The sequence below is a fragment of the Scomber scombrus genome, chromosome 14, assembly GCF_963691925.1.
Source record: "Scomber scombrus chromosome 14, fScoSco1.1, whole genome shotgun sequence".
NCBI lineage: Eukaryota > Metazoa > Chordata > Actinopteri > Scombriformes > Scombridae > Scomber > Scomber scombrus.
Window position 1 is genome coordinate 30,186,627 of NC_084983.1, and position 12,500 is coordinate 30,199,126.

At 39.0% G+C, this 12,500-nt stretch overlaps 1 protein-coding gene across 1 annotated transcript in view; it reads right to left on the minus strand.

Moving 5' to 3' along the window:
• LOC133993641 (arf-GAP with Rho-GAP domain, ANK repeat and PH domain-containing protein 1) overlaps window positions 1-12,500 on the minus strand; it is a 47,810-nt gene that overhangs the window by 21,173 nt on the left and 14,137 nt on the right. Inside the window, 3 exon segments of the mRNA XM_062432626.1 lie at window positions 6,126-6,514; window positions 6,836-6,948; window positions 12,205-12,346. Of these exon segments, the coding sequence (XP_062288610.1) occupies window positions 6,126-6,514; window positions 6,836-6,948; window positions 12,205-12,346 (644 nt within the window).

Here is a 12,500-nt window from a genome sequence, read left to right on the forward strand (position 1 = left end):
TAACTAGAACCTGATGATCAATATTAATATTAAACATGTTTATCCAAAATACTTTATTAAAAACAATAAAACACACAATCTGAAATCTGACATGAACTAAGACAACAGCGATAAAACTGAGGTTCTCCTAGTTGGTTCTAAATCCTCTCTCACTAACACTCCCAGTTTCACCATCCCCATTGACAACTCCTCTGTTTCCACTCAGGTTAAGAGCCTGGGTTTCATCCTCTTTATCATCCAGACTCACATTAATAAGGTTACCCAGTCAGCCTACTTCCATCTTCGCAATATCAACCGCCTCCGTCCGTCCCTCACTTCCAACAGCGCTGCCATCCTGGTCCACACTCTAGTTACATCCCGTCTAGACTATTGTAACTCCCCCCCCCCCCCCCCTCCTCTTCGGTCTCCCCCACAAGTCCCTCCGTAAGCTCCAACTGGTCCAGAACTCAGCTGCTCGTATTGTCTCCAGAACTCCATCCATCAATCATATCACTCCTGTTCTTCAACAACTTCACTGGCTTCCTGTCAAATTTCGCATAGACTTCAAAATCCTGCTTCACACTTTCAAGGCCATCCACAACCTCGCCCCCCCAACCCTAACCCCCCCATACCTCTCTGACCTCCTCCACATCAACACTCCCTCCCGGGCACTCAGATCAGCCTCCTCCATCAGCCTCGCTGTTCCCTCTGCCCGTCTGTCCACCATGGGGTCCAGAGCCTTCAGCCGCTCTGCCCCCCCGCCTCCCTTCCCCCCGACATCAGGAACATTAACTCTCTATCCATTTTCAAATCCCGTCTAAAAACCCACCTTTTCAAACTTTCATACTCACTTTAATTTGTCATCCATCCTGCAGTTTTCTGATTGTATTTGTTTTTATTGCACTTACATGTGTCCCTTTGGCTCTTTTAATTGTTTTTTATCTGTATTGTAAGGCGACCTTGAGTGCCCTGAAAGGCGCCTTAAAAATAAAATGTATTATTATTATTATTATAAGACTGAGTACCAGACTGTGTTCAGTTAAAAGCTTTAACTGAGTGTTTGAGGTCAGCTGGTGTAAAGCTCATAGTTACTGGATGTAAACTAACATTAAACCAGTTGTGTGCTTCTATAATAACTATGAAGGAAAGCAGAGCTATCAGGAGGCGAACTATGGGTATTATAAGATATTAAAGATATTAAAGATATTATAAGATATTAAAGATATTATAAGATATTAAAGATATTATAAGATATTAAAGATATGAAACATAGCTCTCGTAAGGTCTTGCTAGGTCCGGAAACTACGCTGTAAAAAGTACCGTTAAATAACAGTAAAGTACTGTTATTTAACGGTACTTTACGTAACTCCTCAACGTGAGCGAGGTCGTCATAGCAACGCTGAGTTAAACTGCTGTGACGTCGTCACTAGATTAGCAACAGATAGTGTGGGCCTGATGGGCTGCTATTATAAAACTAACATGACCTGATCAGGAGCAGTTGGTAGGTATTAATGGTCACACAGGCAGCCTGCATGGATGTACAATATAAATGAGGCAAACATGGTTTAAATAAAATACTTCAGACCTGAATTTGACAATGCATCCTTGTTCATATTTCACCTTAGATTAAAAAAAACAGACATATCATTCTCTTCCACACATCAAAATCAATCAGATAAACTTAAAAGTGCTTTAATAGAAACTGTGATGACAGCTTTGTGACTTAAAGAAGATGCCTCGTCAATTAGGACAGCTAATGTAAGGATGATGCTATAATGCTAATTTAAGGATGATGCTATAATGCTAATGTAAGGACGATGCTATGATGCTAATGTAAGGATGATGCTATAATGCTAATTTAAGGATGATGCTATAATGCTAATGTAAGGATGATGCTATAATGCTAATGTAAGGATGATGCTATAATGCTAATGTAAGGACGATGCTATAATGCTAATGTAAGGATGATGCAATAATGCTAATGTAAGGACGATGCTATAATGCTAATTTAAGGATGATGCTATAATGCTAATTTAAGGATGATGCTATAATGCTAATTGAAGGATGATGCTATAATGCTAATTTAAGGATGATGCTATAATGCTAATTTAAGGATGATGCTATAATGCTAATGTAAGGACGATGCTATAATGCTAATGTAAGGACGATGCTATAATGCTAATGTAAGGACGATGCTATAATGCTAATTTAAGGACGATGCTATAATGCTAATTTAAGGATGATGCTATAATGCTAATTGAAGGATGATGCTATAATGCTAATTTAAGGATGATGCTATAATGCTAATTTAAGGATGATGCTATAATGCTAATTGAAGGATGATGCTATAATGCTAATGTAAGGACGATGCTATAATGCTAATGTAAGGACGATGCTATAATGCTAATGTAAGGATGATGCTATAATGCTAATGTAAGGATGATGCTATGATGCTAATGTAAGGATGATGCTATAATGCTAATTTAAGGATGATGCTATAATGCTAATGTAAGGACGATGCTATAATGCTAATGTAAGGATGATGCTATAATGCTAATGTAAGGACGATGCTATAATGCTAATGTAAGGATGATGCTATAATGCTAATTTAAGGATGATGCTATAATGCTAATTTAAGGATGATGCTATAATGCTAATGTAAGGACGATGCTATAATGCTAATTTAAGGATGATGCTATAATGCTAATTTAAGGATGATGCTATAATGCTAATTTAAGGATGATGCTATAATGCTAATTTAAGGATGATGCTATAATGCTAATTTAAGGATGATGCTATAATGCTACTGACATGTTGCTCTGCATCTCACTGGCTACATGTTGTATTATTTGTGTTGCACTGTTCTCTGTGTCCAATGTTTCAGTCGTTACCCAAACTAGCAATCTACCTAAACTTACCGGTTCATTGCATATCCTAAAGGCTAATCATTTAAAGTACACTTGTAAAAGTACATTTGTCAGTTAGCAATATTTACCTCAGCATGGCCCGCCCTTCCCTGCCTCCGATTGGCTCATCAGTTTACTGATTAGATTGACAGCGAGTACTAGCCAATCAGAGGCAGAGTAGCGTGGGTCATGGCTTCACCATCCTAGGAAAAAAATGGGCAATTTGGATCACAGATAGAACTGAATGGTGCATCAGGGGGGATTTAGAAGTGGCTATACGCTGGACTACACACCTGCTGATCACACAGGAAGCCGGTTTCTGCCTCAACAGCTTTAAACTGTCTCACATCAAACTGAAGAATCTAAACAACAACAACACAACTCTGTTAGAAACGTGAGACTTTAAAACATGCAGTTCTCCTGCTTCTAACTTCAACTGCACTGTTTGTTTACATCAGTGAAACATGAGCTGTGTTCATTTCAGCCTCGTTAGATAAAAACCTGATCAGACGGTTTCCTGTTAATCTGCATTTGTTCCTGGAGCTGAACCGGTTTTCCCTTGTCTCGTCTACTTCCTGTTTGCCTCTCTTCCACTAATGTGATGCACCTGTGCCTCGTTATTATCCAGGTTTATATGTGCTGCTCTTTCCCTTCTTCTCTTAGATGTGAACCAGGCAGAAGCAGTGTTACTATAACTTATATATAATGATCTGTGTGGGATTAAAATAGTTTACAGTAAGAATGAAAGTTAAAGAATATATTAAATAATAAATTAAAGCCAGTGAAACAGATTTAACCTGTTTAGTGACTCATACAGAAAACAGCTTTAATAAATCTACAGACTTTATTAAAGTGAAGATTTGACTCAAACCTTCAGTAAATAGGGGTTAGGGTTACCCTCTGATCTCATCCTGATGATGTCACAGATGTTTGTCAGCGAGCTCTGTAACAAATAAAACATGTTTTTTTTTTTTAGTCAATGTTTTTTTATTGTAATTTCAGACAAATACACAAATACAGTTAACACTTAGGACAAAAAACTCCACAAACAAACAAACAACAATAAAAATAATAATGAAATCATACATTACACAGAAAAAGTCCACATAGTAGTAGTCATCTTGTACAACCGCTATTCAGAGCCAAGGTGCATTGTAAGTTGTTCCACATGTGAGATAAAAGGTTGCCATACAACATCAAACTTCCTCATTGATCCATTCAATGTGTATCTGATTTTTTCTACTTTAAGAAAAAACATGACATCACAGATCCATCTGCCAAAAGAAGGGGGCTTGTCATTCTTCCAATTTAAAAGAATGAGTCGCCGAGCTAAAAGGGAGGAATAGGCTATACAGTTTAGTTGTGACTTTTGCAACAGTAAGTCCTCTGATGGAATGCCAAAAAGTCCAATGAAAGGACAGGGGTCAACAGTTGAACCTGAAATTGCAGAGTATACTTCAAATATTGAGGACCAAAAAGCTGTTAAACTAGAACATGACCAAAATGTATGGTACAAAGTGGCAGGTGCCTGCTTACATCTGTTACAATTAGGGTCAACCCCTGGAAATATTTTAGATAGTTTAACCTTGGACATATGAAGCCTATGTACAATCTTAAACTGAATAAGACTATGCCTTGCACAAATGGAGGAAGAGTGAATTCTTTGAATGATGTCAGACCATTGACTTTCGGTTATGTCGGCATCCATATCCTTTTCCCAGTTTTCTTTTATTATAGATAATGAGCAACCTTCCATTTCAAATATCGCTGCATATAACCTTGACACTGTTCCCTTCGCCTCAGGTGGGATTTCAAGGACAGAATCAAGTGAAGATTTTGGTGGGAGTGAGGGAAATGGAGTGATGTGATTCTGTATAAAATGTCTGACTTGTAGGTATCTGAAAAAGTTACTAGTTGGTAAGGAAAACTCCTGTCTAACCTGATCAAATGACATGAAAACACCATCCTTATATAGCATCTTGATATTTAAGACTCCATTTTTAACCCACCTCGTAAAGGTATTATCTAAAGAGGCTGGGAATAGGTGGTTGGCTGTAATAGGAGAATAAACTGACATAGAAACTAGCCCATAACGTTTTCGGAACCGAGACCAGATTTTTAAGGAGTGAAGAACTACTGGGTTCTGACAAGACCGGGGCGAACGTAGGGGAAGAGATGAATACAAAAGAGCTGAAAGTGAGATTGGACTGCAAGAACTAGACTCAATTTGTAACCAACCAGGCAGATCCAGGGTTGATATATCCCACCGCCAGCACAATAAGCTTTTGATATTAGCAGCCCAGTAATATATTTGAAAATTTGGTAGAGCCATCCTGCCCTGTATTTTAGGTCTTTGTAAAAACAATTTCCTGATCCTAGGTGTTTTGTTATTCCAAATAAAAGATGAAATAAGACTATCAAGCTTTGTAAAGAAAGTTTTTGTAAGGAAATATGGGATGCACTGAAACAAAAACAAGAATTTGGGAAGGATATTCATTTTAATTATACTGATTCGCCCAGCCAAAGACAAGGGCATTGTGGACCAGCGGGTGAGATCCTGTTTGGTACGCTCTATGAGTGGGGTAAAATTGGCCTTCAGAAGCTGAGAGTGTGACTTTGTTACACACACACCAAGATAATTAAATCTATTATTAGTCACTTTGAAAGGTAATGAATGAAGTGAAGTCTGAGTGGCAACTGTAGTAATTGGTAAGAGCTCACTTTTTCCAAGGTTGAGCTTGTACCCTGAAAAACTGCCAAAGTCTTTAAGGATATTGATAATATGTGGAATAGATACAAGTGGGTCAGATATATAAAGAAGGACATCGTCAGCATACAGTGAAATTTTGTGTTCCTGATTTGCTCTGAAAATCCCTTTGATATCTGTACACTGCCTGATGAAGGTTGCAAGAGGCTCCATTACCAGAGCAAAAAGTAGAGGAGAGAGCGGACAACCCTGTCTAGTCCCGCGCTGAAGAGGAAAGTATGGGGAATAGGTGTCATTAGTTCTGACAGAAGCCAGAGGTGAAGTGTACAACAATCTGACCCAAGAAATAAAAGTTTCTCCAAACCCAAACCGCTTAAGAACATAAAACAAATAATTCCACTCGACGCGGTCAAAAGCCTTCTCGGCGTCCAAAGCTAGAAGTGCTTCTTGGTGCTGAGAGGTGGATGACGTGTAAAGGATATTGAATACACGCCTGACATTAAAAAATAAATGTCTGTTTTTTATAAATCCACTTTGGTCAGATGACACAATGGTGGGCAAAACCGATTCAAGACGGAGGGCCAGCACTTTAGCCAGTATCTTCACATCTACATTGAGAAGGCTTATTGGGCGGTAAGAGGAACAATCGTGGGGGTTCTTGTCTTTCTTAAGAAGAAGGGATATAGATGCCTGGCGTAGAGTTGGTGGAAGACATTGAGAATCTAGACTATCATCAAACACAGCTTTGAGTAAGGCGGTTAACTTTGCTGAGCACTTCTTATAAAATTCTGTAGGAAAGCCATCAGGGCCTGGACATTTCCCACTCTGCATACATGCAATGGCTTTGGTTATCTCTTCTAAAGAAACAGGGCTATCCAAAGATTCCCTTAGCTTTTCATCCACAGTAGGGATAGCCAGGTCTCTGAAAAAAGTATCCATTAGACTCAGATCAGTGGGAGGTTCAGATGTATACAAATTAGAGTAAAAGTTACAAAACTGTTGATTGATGTCTGTTGGGTCCGATAATAATCCTGACTCAGAGTCAATTTGATCAATGACATGACTAGTGGAAGTATGTCGCAGACTATAAGCAAGGCCTCTGCTGGGTTTCTCTCCATATTCATATGACATATGTCTAGATTTTAACATAGCCCGTTCTGCCTGTCCAGTTGAAAGCATGTCAAATTCAGCCTGGTGCAACATTCTTTGTTTATAAAGCTCTGGGGTTGGGGCGGAAGCATACGCTTTGTCCACCTCAGAGATGAGTTCAGAAAGTTCTGTTTGTCTGGCTATTCGTGCTTTGTGGATACTGCCATTGAAGGAGATGATCATCCCCCTCAGGTAGGCCTTAAGGGTCTCCCAGAGCAATGAAGGGGAGGTCTCATCATTTGAGTTGGTTTCTAAGAATATGTCTATGTAAGTATTAACAAAGGCAATAAATGACTCGTCAGACAAAAGGAGTGGATTGAGCCTCCATCTGAATCTGTTAGGTCTATGGATGGGGAGAGTCAAAACTAATGTAACAGGGGCATGATCAGATATCACTATACTATTATAATCACAGGCATTTACCAGGGGCAGTAGGGTTTTATGTATGAAGAAATAATCTATGCGTGAATAGGTGTGGTGCACAGGTGAAAAAAAAGAAAATTCCTTCTTTGTAGGGTAAAGGTATCTCCATGGGTCAGACATTGCAAAACATTGTAAAAAGTCCTCTATGCATTCTGCCGTTTTTGATCTAGTGACTATGCGAGTGGAAGATCTATCCAATAAGGGATTGATTACACAGTTACAATCACCAGCTAATATGAGTTGATGAGTGTCTAAGTACGGTATACTTGACAGGAAGTTACTCATAAATTTAGAATCATCCCAATTTGGGGCATAAACACAAGCTAATGTCACAGGCAGACTATGGAGTTTACCAACCACAATAACAAAACGGCCATTAGGGTCTGATTTGGTTTCAGACAATACGAATGGTACTGATTTATTAATCAGAATCCCAGCACCCCTGGCCTTACCCTGAAATGTGGAATGGTATACCTGTCCCACCCAGCCTCTCTTCAGGCCAATATAGCCAGACCCACATAAATGAGTCTCAGTGAGGAAAGCTATGTCAGTTTTCAAGAGTTTAAGGTGAGCAAGGACTTTGGTGCGTTTAATAGGATGGTTAAGTCCTTTCACGTTCCAATTGGTAAACTTTATTGGCTGCCCACTCCCCCTATAGGGTGTATTTGAATTAGACATATTTGGAAATGTAGATATTGAAGTATGGCAATCTATGTTGTAACAGATGACATCTATGACTCAGGGAACAGTAATAATCAAAGTTAAGTGCAACCACAAGTGGACAAAGTGAAAAGAAAAATAACAGAGAAAAAACAAAAAAGACACTTACCCCCCACCCCCCAGCACTATCCCAAACAAAGTGCATAAGCCCCAAGAGAAACATGCTCAAAATCACTAGCTTGGGTCTTAACCTAAACAGACCCAAAGCTCAGCAAGCAATCAAATAAAAATATAGCAGTGCAAAATACCATGCACACAGCATAATCAAATGGGTAAAAAAAAAAAAAAAACTCAGGTAGTGTAATAACAGCTAAGCTGTGCAATAGGCTACAGTTACCCCCAAGTCCAATGTTTAGACTACAAAGTGCAGCCTTGCATTTTTATCTTCCTTTTACGCTCAAAACAAATAAAAACATTTTTAGGAAAAAAAAAAAAAAATGAACCCGAATAACTCAAAGTCGAGTTGACTCACTATTATGTGTTATGTCCACAATGTACCTGATCATGATGATGGGAGGATGTTATCCTTTATATAGGATACTGCCAGTTCGGGATTAGTGAAAGATTTCTCCTCACCTTTGAACGAATAAAACATGTTTAATGTAAAATAACTTAAATGATGTGTAAATGTAAAGTATCATAAACTTTACATTTCAAGAACATTTGGCTTTTTTTCACAGAGACAATAAAGTGTGAAGATATAATTACAAAATAAACATTAATGAGCTTTTATAGTTATTAGTTCTTATTATCTTATTTCTTTGTTTCTCTTTTAACGAGTGAAACGTTTTTTTTTCCATTTAAACACAAACTGTTTAATTTATAATGTTTCTGGAATTAATTAATTAATTAAAACTGAAATTATTACAAAATGTTCACAAGAAATATGAATGTTTGTTATTTATGTCACCAGGAGAATCCCCAGTGCTCCCACTCATCCCAGTGCTCCCACTCCTCCCAGTGCCTTGAGTGCTCCCACTTCTCCCAGTGCTCCCAGTGCTCCCACTCCTCCCAGTGCTCCCAGTTCTCCCACTCCTCCCAGTGCCTTGAGTGCTCCCACTCCTCCCAGTGCTCCCACTCCTCCCAGTGATCCCAGTGCTCCCAGTGCTCCCACTCCTCCCAGTGTTCCCAGTGCTCCCAGTCCTCCCAGTGCTCCCACTCCTCCCAGTACTCCCACTCCTCCCAGTGCTCCCAGTCCTCCCACTTCTCCCAGTGTTTCCCAGTGCTCCCATTCCTCCCAGTGCTCCCAGTGCTCCCACTCCTCCCAGTGCTCCCACTCCTCTCAGTGCTCCCACTCCTCCCAGTGCTCCCCCTCCTCTCAGTGCTCCCAGTCCTCCCACTCCTCCCAGTGTTCCCAGTGCTCCCACTCCTCCCAGTGTTCCCAGTGCTCCCACTCCTCCCAGTGTTCCAAGTGCTCCCACTCCTCCCAGTGCTCCCAGTGTTTCCCAGTGCTCCCATTCCTCCCAGTGCTCCCACTCCTCCCAGTGCTCCCACTCCTCCCAGTGCTCCCCTGCATCTGCTTCTTATCTGTCCTTTAAATCTCTTATTAATACACCTGGTTCTTATCTCTGTGGCAACCAGTTTATACTGGGAATCAAAGCAGTAACCAGTTCAGTAGCTTCAGTCAGCAGCGGATATTAAAACATATTCAACAGCAGAAAAATGATCAACACTTAATATTTAAATGTTTTATTGCAGCTTCACAAAGTGTCAGACACAATGACAACAAACCTCTTAAAGTTATATAAATGGTTATATAAGTTATATATATATATATATATATATATATATATATATATATATATATATATATATATATATATATATATATATATATGGTACTCTATATATCCATGTAGTTCTCCACCTGTTGTACCACAGACCGTCCTGTAGGGGGCGATGTTGCTGCAGGAACACACAGCACATTAAACCTTCATTTGTTCTTCCTGATGATTTTAATTTGGAACAAATAGTAACAAGTATAAAAGTCAAATCTACACAGTGAAACGTTTTATTTTTATATGAAACAAAGTAAAATATGATTATAAATTCAACAGAAAGACAGTGATCTCCTCTTCATCAGAACACAGTGATCTCCTCTTCATCAGAACACAGTGATCTCCTCTTCATCAGAACACAGTGATCTCCTCTTCATCAGAACACAGTGATCTCCTCTTCATCAGAACACAGTGATCTCCTCTTCATCAGAACACTGTGATCTCCTCTTCATCAGAACACTGTGATCTGCTCTTCCTCCTCTCGCTCCTCCTCCTCAGGTGTCTGCAGAGGATTGAGCATCACAGGTGAAATAAAGGTGTATTAAAGGTGTATTACAGGTGTATTACAGGTGTATTATAGGTGTATTACAGGTGTATTATAGGTGTATTACAGGTGTAATTACAGGTGTATTAAAGGTGTATTACAGGTGTATTACAGGTGTAATTACAGGTGTATTAAAGGTGTATTACAGGTGTAATACAGGTGTAATAAAGGTGTATTACAGGTGTATTAAAGGTGTAATACAGGTATATTACAGGTGTAATACAGGTGTATTACAGGTGTATTACAGGTGTATTACAGGTGTAATACAGGTGTATTACAGGTGTAATACAGGTGTATTACAGGTGTAATACAGGTGTAATACAGGTGTATTACAGGTGTAATAAAGGTGTATTACAGGTGTATTACAGGTGTATTACAGGTGTAATAAAGGTGTATTACAGGTCTAATAAAGGTGTATTACAGGTGTATTACAGGTGTAATAAAGGTGTATTACAGGTGTATTACAGGTGTAATACAGGTGTAATAAAGGTGTATTACAGGTGTATTACAGGTGTAATAAAGGTGTATTACAGGTGTATTACAGGTGTAATAAAGGTGTATTACAGGTGTATTAAAGGTGTAATACAGGTATATTACAGGTGTAATACAGGTGTATTACAGGTGTATTACAGGTGTAATACAGGTGTATTACAGGTGTAATACAGGTGTATTACAGGTGTATTACAGGTGTAATAAAGGTGTATTACAGGTGTATTACAGGTGTAATACAGGTGTATTACAGGTGTAATAAAGGTGTATTACAGGTGTATTACAGGTGTAATAAAGGTGTATTACAGGTGTAATAACAGGTGTATTACAGGTGTAATAACAGGTGTATTACAGGTGTATTACAGGTGTATTACAGGTGTACTACAGGTGTATTACAGGTGTATTAAAGGTGTATTACAGGTGTAATTACAGGTGTATTAAAGGTGTATTACAGGTGTAATTACAGGTGTATTACAGGTGTATTACATGTGTAATTACAGGTGTATTAAAGGTGTATTACAGGTGTAATTACAGGTGTAATAAAGGTGTATTACAGGTGTATTAAAGGTGTAATACAGGTATATTACAGGTGTAATACAGGTGTATTACAGGTGTATTACAGGTGTAATACAGGTGTATTACAGGTGTATTACAGGTGTATTACAGGTGTAATAAAGGTGTATTACAGGTGTATTACAGGTGTAATACAGGTGTATTACAGGTGTATTACAGGTGTATTACAGGTGTAATACAGGTGTATTACAGGTGTATTACAGGTGTAATACAGGTGTATTACAGGTGTAATACAGGTGTATTACAGGTGTAATAAAGGTGTATTACAGGTGTAATAAAGGTGTATTACAGGTGTATTACAGGTGTAATAAAGGTGTATTACAGGTGTAATAAAGGTGTATTACAGGTGTAATACAGGTGTATTACAGGTGTAATACAGGTGTATTACAGGTGTAATTACAGGTGTAATAAAGGTGTATTACAGGTGTATTAAAGGTGTAATACAGGTATATTACAGGTGTAATACAGGTGTATTACAGGTGTAATACAGGTGTATTACAGGTGTATTACAGGTGTAATAAAGGTGTATTACAGGTGTATTACAGGTGTAATACAGGTGTATTACAGGTGTATTACAGGTGTATTACAGGTGTATTACAGGTGTAATACAGGTGTATTACAGGTGTATTACAGGTGTATTACAGGTGTATTACAGGTGTAATAAAGGTGTATTACAGGTGTATTACAGGTATTACAGGTGTAATAAAGGTGTATTACAGGTGTAATTACAGGTGTATTACAGGTGTATCACAGGTGTAATTACAGGTGTATTACAGGTGTATCACAGGTGTATTATAGGTGTATTACAGGTGTATTATAGGTGTATTACAGGTGTATTACAGGTGTATTACAGGTGTAATTACAGGTGTATTACAGGTGTATTACAGGTGTAATTACAGGTGTATTACAGGTGTATTACAGGTGTATTATGCTCACCAGGAACAGCAGCGTGTGGTGGATGATGAACTCTCGGATCAGACGCAGCAGATCTTGGTTCAGACTCTGAAACAGAGACGGGAGCAGAACCACAGCCAGATTCTGAGCCGACATCTTGTTCACCTGAGAGAACAGCTGGACCCTGAGAGGGAAACACGGGTCACACAGGTACACCTGACCTCCTCAGCGGGTCACACAGGTACACCTGACCTCCTCAGCGGGTCACACAGGTACACCTGACCTCCTCAGCGGGTCACACAGGTACACCTGACCTCCTCAGCGGGTCACACAGGTAC